Source organism: Struthio camelus, chromosome 1 (genome assembly GCF_040807025.1).
Source record: "Struthio camelus isolate bStrCam1 chromosome 1, bStrCam1.hap1, whole genome shotgun sequence".
NCBI classification, from domain to species: Eukaryota; Metazoa; Chordata; class Aves; order Struthioniformes; family Struthionidae; genus Struthio; species Struthio camelus.
In genome coordinates this window covers 157,707,859-157,725,809 of record NC_090942.1, presented here as the reverse complement: position 1 = coordinate 157,725,809, position 17,951 = coordinate 157,707,859, and the positions used below count along the sequence as shown (strand labels likewise).

General features: G+C 50.4%; 1 protein-coding gene across 1 annotated transcript; it reads left to right on the top strand.

Annotated features, from left to right (window-relative positions):
• Positions 1 to 839: 839 nt before the first annotated feature.
• On the top strand, positions 840 to 2,700 carry SOX1 (SRY-box transcription factor 1). Its single transcript, XM_009666467.2, has one exon. It carries the CDS (start codon positions 1,539 to 1,541, stop codon positions 2,649 to 2,651), a length of 1,113 nt encoding a protein of 370 aa, XP_009664762.2. The 5' UTR covers positions 840 to 1,538; the 3' UTR covers positions 2,652 to 2,700.
• The last annotated feature ends 15,251 nt before the right edge of the window (positions 2,701 to 17,951 follow it).

Sequence of the window (17,951 nt, the reverse complement as noted above, 5' to 3'; positions counted from 1 at the left end):
CGTAACAACTGCATTCAGCCTCTAGCCCGTATTAGGGACTAGGCCTTTGAGCGTTTCTAATGCTTGGGAGAGCCATCTGCTCAACTTGCAGTAGGGCAGTCTGCTCAGGGGGAGCTGTGGTCTTTCAGGGAGCGCTCCAAGAACGGGTGAAATCCTTGGGAAAAGGCGTGTTTATTTGCAGCTCTCCACCGGGAGCTCCGCACTGATACGGCAGCAAGAGGGTTTTCCCTGCCAAGGGCGGGCAGAGTTGAGCCCGCTCTCTCTTAAGCTGCCATTACGCTCGTCTTAAGTTTTAGACGCGCATACGGTTTCCTTGCGGAGACCTTTGGCGAGAGTGCCCAGGAAAGCCCTCCCCGACTTTCCGGGCAGCAGCGACGCAACCCCCGAAGTTTTCTGCCGGTTTGCGACGTGGCGCCGCGCACCCCACGCCCCAGGCCCCGCGGCCCCGTCGGGCACTCCTCGCCGGGCAGGGGCGGCAGAGGGAAGCGCGGCGGGACCGGGGCAGCCCTCGACGCCAGCCGAAGCCGCGGCGGTGCCCCCCGGGCACCCCGGGGTGGGGGGGGAGGGGGAGGTGCGGAGCGGGGAGCGCCGTCGGCGGCGGCGGCGGCGGCGGCGGCGGCGGGGCGGGGCGATGCCACCCGCCCCCTCGGCGCTCCCCTCCGGACGTCACTCCGCCGCCGCGCGCGCCATGCAAATCGCCGCCCGCCGGCGCGCGCCCATTGGCCGCCGCCAGGCGATTTAAGGCGGGCTCGGCGCGCCCTGTATGGCTGCAGCGCCGCTCGCTCCGCGCCGCCCGACGGCTCCTCCTCTCCCCGCGCCCCGCGCCCCGCGCCCGTCCCGCCCGGGCCGCGGGAGGGAGACCACCGCCAGCAAATTACTGTGCAACTTCGCCCCGGCTCCGGGGCTCGGCTGTTGTTTTGGTTTGGTTTGCTTCCCCCCACCCCTCACCCCTCCTATTTTCTGCCTCCCGCTCGCTCTTTTTTTTTTTTTTTGGTTAACGTTTAAATACTTTTTTTTTTTTTTTGGCGTGGTGGTGGGTTTTCCTCTCTCTTCTGCTCTGTTCACCTGTGATCAGCGGATGCAAGTCACACACGCTCCCTCCCTCCCTCTCTCTCTCTCTCGAAGTTAGCAAAGAACAAAAAAAATAGATCTGTTAAGAATAAGAGCGAGAGAGGAGGGGTATGCGCGTGTGTGCCGGAGAGAGAGAGAGAGAGAAGGACATTGCCGAGTGCTCCGCACACTCCTCCCTCCTTGCAAAGTGAAGCAGCAAGTTTGCCTTGCACCTGTTTGAGCAGCTTGAATCCAGATCGCCACCGATCCCTGAAAGTGGTTTGCAAAAGGGAGAAAGTTTTCGCCTGCGGGGTTGCCGATCGCTCTCGTCGCGTTTTTCGTCGTCTTCTCCGTTTTTTTTTTTTTTTGTACATCTATATCTATACAGATACAAACATTTTTTGCCTCGCTCCCCTTCCTCCGTGGCTCCTCTATGTTTGATTATTTTTTCACGCCTGGTGCCGGTGGAAAATAAAAAAGCTACTTGAATGTACAGCATGATGATGGAAACGGACTTGCACTCCCCCGGTGGAGCCCAGGCCCCCACGAACCTCTCGGGGCAGACCGGAGCGGGAGGCGGCGGCGGAGGCGGCGGGGGGAACAAAGCGAACCAGGACCGGGTCAAGAGACCCATGAACGCCTTCATGGTGTGGTCGCGGGGCCAGCGGCGGAAGATGGCCCAGGAGAACCCCAAAATGCACAACTCGGAGATCAGCAAGCGCCTGGGGGCCGAGTGGAAAGTCATGTCCGAGGCCGAGAAGAGACCGTTCATCGACGAGGCGAAGCGGCTGCGGGCGCTGCACATGAAGGAGCACCCGGATTATAAATACCGGCCCCGGCGGAAGACCAAGACCCTGCTCAAGAAGGACAAGTACTCGCTGGCCGGGGGGCTGCTCAGCGCCGGCTCGGCCGGGGGCGGCCCGGCCGGCGTCGGCGTGGGCATGGGCGTCGGCGTGAGCCCCGGCGGCGTCGGGCAGCGGCTGGAGAGCCCCGGCGGCACGGCGAGCGGCGGCTACGCGCACATGAACGGCTGGGCCAACGGCGCCTACCCGGGCTCGGTGGCGGCGGCGGCGGCGGCGGCGGCGATGATGCAGGAGGCGCAGCTCGCCTACAGCCAGCACCCGGGCACCGGGGGGCACCCGCACCACCCGCACCCCCACCACCCGCACCACCCGCACAACCCGCAGCCCATGCACCGCTACGACATGGGCGCCCTGCAGTACAGCCCCATCTCCAACTCGCAGGGCTACATGAGCGCTTCGCCCTCGGGCTACGGCGCGCTGCCCTACGGCTCCCAGCCCCACCAGAACTCGGCGGCGGCGGCGGCGGCAGCGGCGGCGGCGGCGGCGGCCTCCTCGGGGGCGCTGGGCGCCCTGGGCTCGCTGGTGAAGTCCGAGCCGAGCGTGAGCCCGCCCGTCACCTCGCACTCGCGGGCCCCGTGCCCCGGGGACCTGCGGGAGATGATCAGTATGTACTTACCGGCCGGGGAAGGAGGGGATCCGGCGGCCGCCGCCGCCCAGAGCCGGCTCCACTCCCTGCCCCAGCACTACCAGAGCGCCAGCACGGGGGTGAACGGCACGGTCCCCTTGACACATATCTGAGCCCGCGCCGGGCACTGGCACCGGCACCGCCCTCGGCACCGGCACCGGCAGCGGGAGCGGCGGAGGCTGCCGCGGGCGCCGGCACCGGCACCGGCACCGCCCCGCAGGACTGCGCGCCCCGCCGCCGCCGGCCGGCGCCGCTCCCACCGCACGCTCGCCCCTCCGGCCGCCCGCCCTCGCCCCGGCCCCTCGCCTCCTCCTGCCCCGCTCTGCCTTTCCCCCCCTTTTATTTTTCCCTTTTATTCCGTTTCCTTCCCGCCCTCTCCACCCCCCCGCCTTTTCTTTTCTTTTCTTTTTTTTTGTACAGAAAAATGTTTTGATGTTCTTGTAATAATAATAATAAATAATAATAATAATAACGAGAGAGAAAAAAGGTAACGGTTGCTTTACTTACCTTTTTTTTTAGAAGGACTAGTTTATGAAACTAGTTTTAGACTGAACTTCTGTGTTTTATTGATACTTTTTGTACAGTATTTATCATTCACCCAAGAGGCATAGAGCGTTTATTTGCAAAAGAGGAGAGAGAGAGAGAAAAAAAGAAAGAGAGAAAGAAAGAAAAAACACCGACGAAAAGACAAAAAAAAATCAATAATCACACAAAGTTCTAGGCGATGCCAACTTTTATACCGCGCAGAACCGCTACGGTTTCATTCACGGATCGCTTCTTACGAAGGCTTTTTGTTGCCTAATTAGATCGAAGTCGATGGGGAAGCAGTTCTCATTTATTACTCATGTACTAAGGCAAATCCAAAACCACACGTAAAAGTTTTTGTAGGTGTTCTCGCGTTTTTTGTTTTTTTAATTTGTTTATTTATAAAACTTTTTTTGAGGCTGCAATGTTTTTTCTAGATTTTGTAAGACTTTATTGTATCTGGATATTTTTGTTTGTTTATTTTCTCTTTGATTTTGTTTCCTTTTTGTATGATTTCTTGTAAATGCATTGTGAAATAATTTTTATTTTAGAAGTTATGAGGGAATTCAGATTGTGTATATAGTTTACTAAAAAGCCTTTCTGCTAAACAGAAATCCTAAGGATGCGTTCAATTTTGAGTTAAATAAATTTCTAAGCGGAAAAAATAACCTGTTTTTTTTAATAAACCCGTAAACATAGAAATATTTACCATGGTTTGCCTGCAAATACAGCGGGTAAACATAGAAATTGGAGAGGACGTAATAAACCGGAGCGAAAAAAAGAATGAAATACAATCCTACAATAAATATAGATGTCTCATGATCTATGTAATTCAGGAAGGTTGATACGTAGATTTCTAGGATTATGTTAATGCTCGTTCAGTGTTGCTAAAGAAGACGACTTACTGATTTACTTCTCCTAGTCCAGACGTTCGTTCTGTTCATGTTATCGATGAAACTGAATCTGAACCTTGACTGGGGCCATAACTGGGAAACTTTTCTATCTGGGACGGGGTTAGGCGCTCTTCTAAGGTCTGGAAGAGCTGCCTCTCCCTTTCTGCGCCCCTTTTGGGACAGATTTCCGATGGGGGATCCCTGCAGGGCCGGAGCAGAGTGTGCTCCCCGAGGGATACGAAGGCACCAGCGAATGCGCAACTTCCTCCCTAATTAACACAATTAAAAACGAAAGTGTTTGAGTCTGAGTGTCAGGAAAAACAATCTCTAAACCAAAAGTCCTAAAAGTAGTCCCATCCCTCCCAAACGTCCCACGGTGCAGGACTTCGCACACACAAACACACGCACGCACCCACCCCGTGTAAACTGGCATGAAAGTTTTAACGACTGATGTGAAAGCTGTCGAGCAAAATATTTGTTCATTACAGGATATTGCTCAATGCTTTGATTTTTTTCCTAGCTGTTTTTCGGTACCTTTCGCTATTCTGGAATTAAAAGTTTGCTGTAAACTTCTTCTAATAGTAATAACAGCATTAAGCGTTGCATTTAAAAATCATACTGTAGCAAATAAATTCTGAAATTAATCGTAACACGTTTAAACAAAAAGAAAAAACATTTTTAACGTCCAGGGTGGAAACGTTGATCGCACCAGGCTGCAGGGCTTTTCAAAACATCTTTTAGTGATGGCGAAAGAGTACTTCATCCATCCAAAAGTGGGAAAATGTTCACTGGTTAATAAGGAGCGGTTTCTGTCCATATTAGAGATTGCACTTTTGACTATAATGCTAAGATGACAATTGACATATGTAACGTCGGAATCATTTTGATAATTTTGTTGAAACCACTCATTCGTTAAAGTGATTGCAAAATTTTCTTGAAAGATGTATTTTGATTTAGAACCAGGTAATTTTTTTTTTAATATTTAAACTTTTATTAAACCATTGGGTATGTAGGTTCAGGCAGTCAGCAGGCTAGTTTTAGAAGAGCTTAGCGTAAAAATGGCGCATACACAAAGCAGGATCCTGTGGGAAATCCTCAGTAGTGTTGATTCACTCCAGCCAAGCATGATTCAATATGTAATTTAAAATATTAATAGGGGTACCTTTTAATACGCAGAATTATCTGAGTACCTGTTGAGTTGTTTCTTGAAATGCGATCTCCATCATGTGCATGCGTACTTATATCTGTCCATGCACATCACAGATAGCATCATGACCAAATAGAAGTGCACATATGTGTGTGTATGTGCGTATGCACATGCAGATGCATATACATCCGATGCACCCTTGGTACGTGCCTTTTCTTTAAGGGTCATAGCAGTTGAAATTCACATTTACTGGCAAGAGGAAAAAGAAAAATAACAGTGAGACGAGACAATATTGCTGAACACGAATGATATAATAAGCGGATTGGGGAGATCAAGGGGAAAAAAGGAAATAAACAGCTGTACACGGCCAAACAAAAAAAAAATTATGGAAGGCATTGAAAAGAAAAATATTATAGACCTCTAAAATAGCTCCTTTTAACGAGTTCTCCCCCTCCCCTCGCAATTTAGCGGCTCAGTGGCGTTAGCCCTAGAATAATAGGCATACCTGCACTTTCAACTAAGGGGGATTAAACAGACCCAAACTCAGCTATATTCAAATAAGCTTCGAATATTTTCAGGCTATCCTTCAAATGAACACAATCCCCTCTGCAAATGTCAAAAACAAACAAACAAACAAACTGTAGAATTTATTCCTGCTCATGGTTTATTGGTTTGAACCTGTAGTTTAATTTTATTTAAACTTGTATTTGCGTATATAAACAAAGTTAAAACAACTTTGCTAGGCAGACGAGTTCAGATATGGTAAAATAATTCAATCTTCGGGCTCTTTGCTTTGCAGGTTATATATAAGAGAATAATTGAATATGCAAAACTAAGAATAGGTTTAAATGATTTATGGTTTAAGTACTTTACATCTAAAATTGTATGAAATGTTCCTCCTATAACGTGATTGACAGAGCTATTAAAATCACTTATGTGGAAGAATTAAAAAAAAAAAGTCATCTCGTTTTCAGTAAAACGAAGGAAAATCCAAGGACTAAGGAGAAGGGGAGAGGGGAGGAGATGTTCTCCCTGCTAAGTTACGCTTTGTGTAGCGTGGGGGGCTCGGGGTCAGGGCTCCCCGTGGACTGGACTGCGCCCCGCCTCTCCGGGACACCGCTTTACCGACGAGTCCCTTTTCCCTGGGGAGGGGTCGGGAACAGAGGAACCAGTGGGACAGGAGGAGCAAAACTGCTATCAATCTGATAGCAGTTTTGATCGACTCTAAACTTCAACCCAAGACGTAAACTTGACCTGAACTCCACATCTCTTTTCCCAACGATTCTCTCTCCCCCACCCTCTTTTTTTCCTTCTCCTTCTCCACCTCCCTCTTTTTTTTTTTTTTTTTTTTTTTTTTTTTTGCGCCTTGCTCCCTAAGCTCGTAGGAGTGACGCTGGGCCCGGGGGGGAAAGCTTTCCCTCCAGCCCCACTCCTCCGCGCCCTCGCCCGGACTCGCACCACGCCGGGCCGGCGGCAGACGGCCCGGGGGCACCGGCGGGGCCCGGCTGCTGGTCTCTAGGGAATAACGAGGCGGGGGGAGGGGGAAGACCGGGAGACAGGAAATTCCCCTTGAAGGTAAAAAGAGGGACGGCTCCTGAAATCTGCCCTGGGGGCGTGAGGACGCAGCTCCAAAATCCCGGGAGCGCCACACCAGGGCAAGAAGCCCCCCGAGATGTCCCTTGGCCGCGCCTCGGGGGCGACCATCCCTCCCAGCTGTGCCACATGCAGGCAGCATCAGCCCGGAGGCACCTGAATGCCTGACGCAGTTATAGCGTATTATAACCATGCGTAATCTGCCCCCTACCCCGAGGGAAAACAAAAGAAAAAAGACAACACCCTACATCGCCCCAAACCAAACAAACAGCTAATCCGAGCGGCACTGCACAGTAAAGTGGAGAAAAATCCCCCGAGCTAGCAGCTGCTTTTGGGTCTGACGCTCAGCCCGTGTCAGCTCGAGGTGACCCTGGGCCCTGTAACGCCCCCGGCCTTTCCCAGGGATTTGCCTGCCCCTGGGGCCTTTTTCTGGCCCGTCCCTCCAGCCCACTTTTCTCCCGCTCCCCCTCTAGCAGACACCCACTGTCCTCCCTCGCCCGGCAACACGTCGGGGAGCGCCGGGAAGGGGCAGCCTCGTGGGGGCGGGCAGCGTCCGAGTGTGTGCGTGTGTCTGTGTTTGGGCGAGTGCGGAAGGGGCTGCTCTTGCGGGAAGGGCCCTCCTCGCCCGGCATGTCCCCGAGGGTGGTAGCTGGCCTGCGGGGTGTCGTCTGGGGGGTGTGCGGGGCGCGCGTGTGTCCCTGCGGCCCGCGGGGACCCAGAGCGAGGTGCCACTGGCGTGGCGCGGCGGAGCCGGCAGCTGAGGAGTGGAGCGGGGCTCCTGTTTGGGTGTCGTCGGAGGGGCAGCAGATGAATGATGCAAGAGGAAGAGAGGGGCGAAAGGAGAGTGGGAGGGAGGGGGGGTGAGAGGGGGGGAGAGAGATAGCGGGTGGGGGAGGAGGGGGAGGAGGGCCGATGTTTGGAGAGTGAGGGATTAGTGAGGAGAGTCCTGACCCCGAGATCAACGGCTAGTCAAACCCATTTACAATCACCCAGCGGAACACCGACGGCTCCCGCTGCAAGCCAGCGGCCGGCCGGGCAACGAGTGAAACCAGAGCCCCCCGCGGAGCGGGAGGCTGGTGGGGGAGGACCCGGCCCAGCTCTGCGGCGACGGGAGACGCCACAGGCTGGGGGGAAGCTGGGAAGAGCCGTCCCAGCGGGAGGGCGAGGGGGACCGGGAGGCTGCAGCAGGTCGCCGTGGGGAGGAGGCTTGGCTGCGGTGGGGGGGGGGGCGGGGGGAGAGCCTGGCACGGCCGCAGGCGGCCGGCCGGGGTGCTGCGGTGCGCCCCGTCTCTCGGCCGCAGCCTTCTGGCCCGTTCCCCGAAGGGAAGGAGAGTTGGGGGGTGGGGGGGGGGGAAGAGGGAGAGAGGCGAGGGAGGGAGAGGCGCGGGGACAGCCGGCGCCGAGATAACAGCGAAAAACAAGCGCGTTGCTGTCTGCCGGGAAAGGTCGCTCTTGAACTCCTGGCGAGACCCTCCCCGGCCGGCCGAGGGGCTCCGGCGGCACCACGCCCGCCCCCAATCAGCGCAGTCCGCCCTCCCGGGCCGCAGGCCATCTGCTGCACGTACGCCGCCGAGGCGGCTGCTTGGGCAAGCGCCCCCCGACGTGCCGCGGGCACCGGCGGGTGGGGTCCCGGCCCCCCGGCCCCCCGGCTCCGCTCCCGGCGGGGCACCGTCGCTTCCGCTCCGCCGTGCAGCACACACCCCACGCAACTCACACAGTCACGCACACAGTGCAAGAAGGGAGGCAAACGCCGGCCACTAACTTTTTTGCGAGGAGCGAGGGAAGGAAAATAACCGCAAGCAGTCCTTCCCCTCGCGGCATGTCGGCCCCTCCTCTCCCAGAAAACAAAATCCTCCAAAAGAGAGGATGCTCCATGACTCGGTATTACCCCAAGACAAACACACCCCGAGAGCCAGCGCCGTCTAAGCAAAATGGGAACTAAAGCGGATGGACAGGACTCTGCTCGGAAAAGCCCCCTTAAACGTGCTGCTACAGCACAGCCGGCGGGGCCAAAGGCAGCCCAAGGCTTGGCACCCTGCCTCGAGAAGAGCCCCAGACGCCTGCTGCCGTGTGTGACCCTGCCCTCAGTAAGACGCGGTGTCCGTCTCGCCTTACAGCCCCTCCACCTCCTGAGCAGCTCCGAGGAGGGTGGGCGCCCAGGGGTGGGAGGGAGGAACCGGGAGGTACATCTCAAGTTTAAACTAGTCTCCAGGGGGGCCGTGCCAAGGGAGCCCAGCATAATCAGAGGTGGCAGAAAGATGCTGCTTCTTAGAGGCAAATGAGGTCTGGACCAAAGCAGACAAACGGTTTCACAGGGCCCAGGGGGAGAGGAGTCGGGCAGTGAAGCTACAGCCCGCGCTTGGCTGGCTGAAAAGTCGCTTCCGGAAGGGACAGGCCAAAAGAGAGGCAGATGAGACGGAAAAGAAAACGTGCGCTAGGAAACAATCCTGCAAACCTCCGAAGCAGGGCGCGGAGGGGCGGGAGAGGGCTTGCGCGGAGGGCGGCGTGGCGGCGAGGGCAGCGGGAGCGGCGGGAGCCGACCCCCGCCGGGGCTCGGCGCGGCAGGAGGGAAAAGCGTGATGCTGCAGACGGGCTGGGCAGGGGCTTGCCTGGCCGCGGGCTGCCGGCACCGCCGCCCGCCGCGCCGCTGCTGAGTAATGCCAGGAGGAGCCACGACACACGCACACCCCCGAGGGGGAGGAGGGCTGGCCGCCTGGTCGTTGTGCCCTCGGAAAAAGGAGCCAAGGCCGGCTCTGGGTCGCCTATAGGTGTATACGTGCAGGCAGACTTTCGTTAGCAGAGGTAGGGGGAAAGTCAGCTGACTTTCACATGTAGTGCGCCGTTCTCCTATTGGAGAAACGTTGCTGAAGTGACGATTAGCAAACCGAAATTTGGAGGCTCTCGAGGAGCTCTCCGGTTTTTCACTTGATGTAGCGATGGTGCAGTGCGTGTATATGGCTCCTGTGACTGTGTCCGCGAGGTGGGAAAGGGTATTAGCAGGTGACCTAGGAAGTCCTTTCTGGTCCTCTTGCAGGATCAGGACAACTCTGGGGATGGCTGTGTAGGGTATGCCTCGTTCACAAGTCAATAGGAGCTGGCTGAACTGAGTTATACTGCTGTGCATGCCATCAAACAGTCTGGAGACACAGAAGGGAAAGGGTCAAAGAAAGCCCTGTCCTTTATAACGCTCAGAATAGGTGTCGAGTGAGGAGAAGTCTGGTACCATCCGGAGAAAGTGCGCTACTCCCTGGCTTTGGGATCGAAGCTGTGGGGTCTTGTGACAAAGACTCTTTCGCTTCGTATTTACAAAGCCTTGGGGTGCCCCTGTGCACTTTCATGTCGATCTTTTCTAGACGGTGTAATTCATTGAAGGGAGGAGCCTTCAGAAAAGTCTCGTTTCAAGAAAGTCATTCAACTGCTTTAGCGTGGCCTGTCATGTCGGGTTTGGGGGTAATACGCTTCATGCTTAGTAAAATCCCATTGTTCACGCTTTCCTTCTGGGCACCTCTCATTGATTTGGAGAAGACGTGTGCCACGGTTAACTGCGACTCACAGATAGAGGGACTATCCTTCAGAAACCTTCAAAAGGGGACAATGAAAACGAGGAGAAGCAGGAGAGCATCTGGCGATAGTCAAGCCATTGTGTAAGTGCTAGAGGGTGAGCTGTGCTCCGAGGACTGTGAAGGCACAGCTCGCCCAGGGAAGACCAGCGTGGGCTTAGGAAGTGCAGGCGACAAGGGGGTGAAGGACCGTAGTCTGCAAAGTGTGCATTTAGAAAAAGAATAGCTTTCACCGGGAGGAGGTGAAATATAGTTTACCAAGGCGTAAAACTCTCCATAGCAACTAGGAACTAGCGATGAACAAAGACACCATACATTTTGGGCGATATAATTTATTCCCGGGAGGGTGCAGGGGGTGGTGGTGGTGGAAGGAACTACAGAGACGTTTATTTCCTACCCCAAATTGTCTCGCGCAAATTTCACAAGTACTGGACTCAGCTCATTCTTTGACGCAAATACAGAAAAAGTATGTAGGAAGATTGTTTTGCTACAACTGTTGAATAATGGATAGGTGTTCAATCCTAATCAGATTAGCAAAATGAAGTAACCGGGTCTTCAGGTGTGGAGTTGAGAACTGTCTTATCATAAGCAGTCCAGTGCAGGAGGAAAGACCTCAGACGCAGGGTGTGGATGTTCAAAATGAAATAATATAGTGAAAACAAAATTCCATCCCAGTGTGAAAAACTGTAGGCGAAATGATCTACGATGCCTCAGGATTACATATTCCCCAATTGTGACCTCCCCCTCCTGCCTTACACATAGACTGATATCTTTACTTTGGGGAAAAATCTGGAGTAATCTCTATAACTTACCACATTTGCGTGCCGTTTAATTTTACCTGCACATAGCAGAAGACAGAAAGGGGCTATACTTTTCTTTCCACCCATTACCCGTGCCTTCTTGCGTTATTAGTCTTACCTTCTTCTAAATTGCTTTTCAGCCACAGGGTGAGTGAGGGCTGTGTAATTTTTCGCGGTGTAGCACCTTTTAGAGTCCACAGTTGTAGAGAAAATAAAGCCAGCAAGTTTCGGGATATTGATGTCTGGAGGGGAACTTCGAACCTCTGATTCCAGAAGAGCTCAGGAAGATTAAAATTCACAAAAGAAATGACTAGGGGAAAAAGGGAAACGTGGAATATAGCCAGACAAACTTTCCAACTCATTTTGGACCAGATGATCTCCAGAGGCCCCTTCCAACCTTGGCGACTCTGTGATTAGTGTATTTCAAACTCCCATGTGACGAAGGGCAAGGAATACAGACATGAAGTGCATTTTCGAAACAGGGAGCTGACTTTCCATACCCCTGTGTCATATTCTTACAGAAAGACGGAGAGAACGAAGAAATTAATGCCAAACACTTCTATGTTAAAAGCTTCCATTCAGTTTCTAACTTTTCAAAAAGGCTGAGGAAGGTTCTGTTAACACTCCATCCAAAAGGTCCATTTAACACATCAGCTCTTGGGTCATACTGCAGAGACAAATATATATGTCGTTATTTGTTTTGCTTAGAATACGCAGCTGCAGGGAAAAGGCATGCGCGATTATCAATTCTGGGAGTCGCAGAGCGAACCTCACTAGATAAGGAGGACAGTCTCATCATGATAAACGTGCCACAGATCCAGATATTTAAGATAAGGAAACTAATGAAATGGCTTTATTGCAAATGACATCCATGAGCAACCAGTTCGGAGCAGATGGTAGGAACTTGGTACTTAGTTGTATTATTTAATGGCTATTTGGAAGTAGATAAGCTAAATGTGTTTATACATTTCAGTCATGTTTCAAATGTTTTATAATAGCCAAATGTGTTCATATATTCACAGTTATGATGAGTTCATATTTAGACGGCTATATTTAAGCATCTGAGAGTAGCCTTATATGCTGAATAAACAGAAGAGGATGCTACGGTTGATCTTACAGCATTTTCAGGTGAAGGGCCAAATTTCGAGTTCCTTGTGCAAACGCATGATCTCTGCTCCTTAGGATGTTCTTCTCCGACCTTCGCTAACCAGTAAAAGCTGATACAGAAGAAAAACGTTATTCATATTTAATGAAAATCCGCTAGCGTCTGGAAAGTAACAGCTTGTTAAATATATAATGGCATCGTTTGCTTGGGAACGTCCTATCATAATTTCCTCACGTTTCTTGAAGAAAGCAAATCTCTCTCCATGCGCACACCGTTAAGCATTAGATTCAGCTGCCGATGAGCCAAAGTGTCTTGTCATACCTTTTAATTTTAATATCACATGCCTATTATCTAGCATGTAGAGGACTCACTTCAGACTTGGAATTTGAATGATCAATGGAGTTATGGAGGCGTAAAATCATAGCAAAAATTCGCAGAGGATAAGTTTTAGCTTTTGTTTTAAAAGACACACAATTAACATTTTAAGAAAGGGTAGAAAACGTATTGCAGAAGCTCCATTAGATGACAGACAACATCTGGATTGGAGCCCTATGCCTTATTGGACACCATACTCTAAGCACAGACGCAAAACGCTTCAAGGCAAAACTTCAGCGTATTTTCAGCCGGTGCAACAGCTCCGTTAGCAATAAACCACGGATTAGAGGGATTTCTGGTATTTCTGGGGATGACAAAAGAAACTCTCAAATGTTACTTTAAGAAACTCTTTGGGTTTTCTGTGAAAGAAGATTGCCATTTTCCTATGAGCAGGGAGGGGGGAGAGAGAAAAAAGTATTTTGCGTCGAAACCAGCGGACAAAGGGGATGCGTAGTAGCTTCTTCACAGCCGGGTTAGCTGTGAGGTTACCTTATACGAAAACGTTTGCTGATTAAAACCGGGTCAGTCCTTAGCGTCCATCACCTACTTCGAAAATCTGCCTGATTAGTCTAGATAGTTACCAACAGTCATTCAACGTAGTTCAGGATCCGGCTAGCCTCCGTCTCCACCATCCCCCTACCCCTCCCCCGACAATTCCAAATAATTTCATACAAAAATCGCTAAGTGTCCTCTGTAGCCCTGCTGCGGCACTTCCCATCAGGGGACAGACTCCGTCCCATCAGGCTGTTTCTTGGCGGGTGTCTCCCGCCGCGGCCGCCCATATGCTGCCCTGGGGCGGGTGGGCTGCGGGCGGCCCCGAGCGGGGTCGGGAGCGGCTCCGGCTGTCCCCGCCGGCCGGGCAGAGGGGCAGGAGGGGCGGTGGCACCGTGTGTGCGGCCGAGGGACCGCCACTCCTCCAGGGAGCGACGCCGGGGTCAGGTTATCGCTTTGCATCTGAGAAAACTGCCTCTTGCCCCTTTCCCCAGGGAAATGGAATAAAGAAACACCCGTGACCTCCGCCTAGGAACAGGCGATAGCCTAAATTTTAAGGGCCCACGGGATGCATTTTCCTGCGTCCACTGAAAGTAGAGTCTGGTACCTGGTCGATTTTAGCGGGCTTTGGATCAGGCCCCACATGCTCCCTGAAATTATCGGACTTCCATAGCTGGGGAGGATGAGGGTGGTTCGTGCGCAGGAACCGCATGGCACCTGGCAATACTAAATCCAGTTTAGTCCCAGAGATTTTAGTGCGTTATACACGTTCTCATTTCCTTATTCCCTCTATATTTCTTGCCCACTAGCGACAAAATGGCAACTTTCATCATCTAAGTTTTAGCCTGTCGGCTTGCCTGCCTTCTTTCTTCTAACAAGATATTTTGTTGAGTTATTTTGAGTGAAGCAGGTTAATTCAGGGATTTTGAAAAAGCACTTGAGGTATCCCTTTGTGGAAAACCTGTGAAAATATTAGCCTTGGGACTGCAGTATTTTTGCCAGTGCACGAAACACAAAGTGAGTCCATTTATGGGAATACCTCGGAGAGAGAAAGAAATAAATATAGAGTGATTCTGCAATGAAACAAAAGGCCAAAATAAATTCTCCTGTTAAATGAGCAGTCACTAAAGAAACATCTTTCCTTACATCAACTGAAAGATGTTCTGAAGTTTCCTAAACCATGCACCCTCAAGACATATTTTATATTTCAGCACCAAGGTTCTATCATTCTACTAGCAACACAAGGAAAATAAAGCTAGAGAAGAAGGAATGTTGGCATAAAATGTAATACCTGGGGAATTTCTCAAAGAACAGGTTATCGCCACCTGCCTGGAAGATGATAATAAGAATAATAGTAAGAATTCTGCTATGATGTAGTATACTTTCTAAACTTCTAAATAGACATAAACCTAACAAATATTATTCGCATTTTGGAAACTTTGCAGTACAATTATTGCAGTCTGCTAAGATCAGTACCACTGACCCTCAACCATACTGCACAAATATTGCCAAACCGAATTCCCTTATTTCCCAGATCCAACACTTGTTAAAAAGAGAATGTTGCATTCCTAATTTAAATGTTACTTTTCCTGAAGAAAAAAAAAAAAGGAAGCAAGAAAAGAGAAAGTTGTCTTTTAAAGTGAAATTTCAGAAGTCTATAGGAAAATTGTCTAAAGCTGGCTAGATTAGTGTTATCTCTTGTTCAACCTACATGTCTTCTGCGGGTTATTTTTCTCTAGTACAAATGTAATTTAATAGTCGAGGTTGATATTGTTTCACTTTCAGTATCTGCTGTATACTCTGGTCTCATTCTACACTAGATGATTACCTTACTGTCCTATATGCACAATTTAAAGGGAATTACCTATTACTTCAATTATTTGTTTCTTATCAACTGATGTTACACTACAAGGATTTGCATTGAAAGGACACAAAGAAAGAGCAAGTCATGGCACATTGCCAAATAAAAGAGTAATGTTCTGGTGAATTTAGCCTAAATAATTTACTGCTATATAAAAGTGGAAAAGTGGAAGGTGAACCCTTTGACCAATAAATCTCTTCTGCATGTGAAACCCTTATCTTGTCCCCTCCAATATATTCCACACTAGGAAGCCATCATCATTGGCTCTGGTTTGTTATTTGTAAACCTTGATCTTCTGCACTCGGTGTCCTAAATATGGATAATTAGCATCAGTTTATCACGCCTCTGCATATTTTCTCTTCTCTCCAAACATGCATGCTTCTATTGGCTGCCATTCTGTCACAGAAGATTATGGAGACAGATTGCAGAGAATGAATGTGCTAAACGAGATTAGGAAGGAATAGAAATAGCAACTTGGCCAATAAATTCCTCGTGAGAGCCTTATCATACAATTACACGTTGACTTGTTTCACACTCTCCCAGCCTCTTAATCCAACGCCCCCACCAAGAATAAAATTTCACTAATTTCTGAATTACTGCATATCCTCATGACTTGTCACTGAGAATGGCTGGAAGAAGCAACACGGTCGAAAATAGCACATCAAACTTCCAAAAAGAAAAGAAACTTTAAAGACAAAAATAGGTGTGGGTTTAAATCATTTGTGGGCATATTTAGGAGTTTTTGTGCCTCCACAGTTTCAAGTGTCAAGACTTCAACATGACACATATTCGTCTTCGGTTTTACTTCCTAACTCTTTACATTTGATGTTATATTATGGTATCTGTCAGAGTGACTTGGGAATCAGAATACAATGCACTGATGCTGCTGTAGTATTTTACATGATCGTCTGCTCTGCAATCAGCTAGCATCGCTAAAGCCCTTAGAAACTTCTCAGACAGCAGTGCCAAAAATACCTATTTCCGTTATTGATTTCTTGAACAGTCCTGAAAATTTTGTCTTTGAGAACACGCTAAAAGCATGACAGCAGAGCTGAGATAAAATCCTGTTGAACTTACAAGAAATAACTAGCAACTCTGTAGAGTTAATTTCTTCCTTACTACCGTGATTATTTCAATGCGGCTGTTAGGAATACATGATTTGCATGACGTAATTAACAGCCATGGCAAAACCCTTCAAAAGAGATCATCTCTGGGAATTCTGGTAGTCTCCATTTTTTCCTCTTATACCAGCCCCGGCAAGGGGGTATATATAATAAATATATTAATGTTGTGGCAATGTTGTTTTCATTGTTTTAGATAGGTATAGAAGATGAAGGACATAAAGGAATCAAAACTTCCAAGAGCCGAATATAAATCCTTGCTCAGTGGATCTATACTTGTAACATAGGATGCTACAGTGCACTTTTCTTATAATTTTATCAGATTTTAGGATTTTTTTTAACTGCTTTTGTTAATGTGAATGGGCTACTATAGAAAGGGAGAAGCCTGCATAACTCCAGTACGTGTCTCTCGTAATCTAATAAAATGTGAGTCTACAACCACCTGCAGACTTTGAGAACAAGGATGAAAGTATGAAAAAGTGGTGCCAAGTATTCTGGAGTTGCTTAGCGTTGTGTTTGCTGTACGCTGCGCCTGTGCAATCAGACGCTGAAAAAGTTTAACGGTAGCAGTGAAGCAGCAAATGTCATAAGCGTCGAGGCTACTCAAAACAAGGTGCGGAGCAAAAGAAATTCCCCGAAGCGGGCACTTTCCTCGGCGCGTTTCTTCGCGGCGCAGGCGGGCGGAGGGCGGCACGTAGAGCAGCCCCCGGCGCCCCGGGGACCCCCGGCAGCCCGGAGCCGCGGCCCCGCGGAGCGGAGGTGGAGGGAGCGCGGCCGCCGCGCACCTCCCTCCGCGGCGCTCCGCCGCCGGCCAGGGCACTCGGGGCTGCTCAACCCTTCCCGCGAGCCCGGACCAGCACAAAGCGCCGTACGAAAACTTCGCGCCTGGGCCTCTGACATGTCTTGCCACAAAGAGAGTTTATTGGGGAAGGGGAGGGCTGCTGTTGATTTTTTTTTTTTAAACCTGTACATTGCTCAGGTTCGTAGCGGTGTTGTTCTGTCCCTCTTTGGGACGCAGTCACCTCCACACGTAAAATCGACTGCAGCTGAGGGTCACCTCATTCAGAGCCTTAAAACCGTAATGTTGCAAAAAGTATTGAGACGACAACTGTGACCCTGTGACGATAGTAAGACAGCCCGCTACCTGTTTGCTACAAGAGCCTTTGACGCCTGAGATTACATAAAGTGATATTAACAGCGTTCCCTTTCCTCCGTATTTCCTTCTTCCTTGTCTTTTTATGCGCGTAGGCAAACATGTGCGTGTATGCATATATACGTGTCTATATAGACACATATATATGTATATATACACATTTACACACACACAATCTCCCCAGTGAATTGGTTAGTTACATGAGGGAGAGGCGTTTGCCATTAATCTGGGAACAAACTGCTAACCTCGGTGACTGGTATTTTAGCTTTTCTTTTCTCACTTCTCTTAGTGTGGGGAGAGCAGTAAAGCTTGTGTGGACTGATTGTGAGGGGCTCTGCTGGAATTTGGCAGGCCAGAGGCTTGGAGAGAAGCCCCATGCTGACTCCTATTCAGCGGGCCAGTTTTCCGCGAGCTTTGGAAGTTTCACTCAGCCGTGCACTCAATGGCTTCACAAAGCTGATTACAAGCTTCAGCGCATTCCTGAAGGAGCCAAAAGCGACGCAGGTGCAAACGAGCCGAGGGAGCCCCTTATCCCGGTGACAGAATGGGACAAGCTGGGAAAGGCTTGGACCACACAAATCCAAGGCTCACCAGGCAGCAGCAAGCCTGCCTTGGGAACCGGGGATCATTATCCGCTCCATTCAGCGGGGACCCAGAAACGGCAGCAGCACGTCCCGGGGCTGGGGACAGCTTTCGGCTCTCTCCGTCCCAGGAAAGCACCGCTTCACCTGACATCCCCTCCCCACGTATTGCACTGCTTTCACCTCCACCTAACACATAGAGAATAC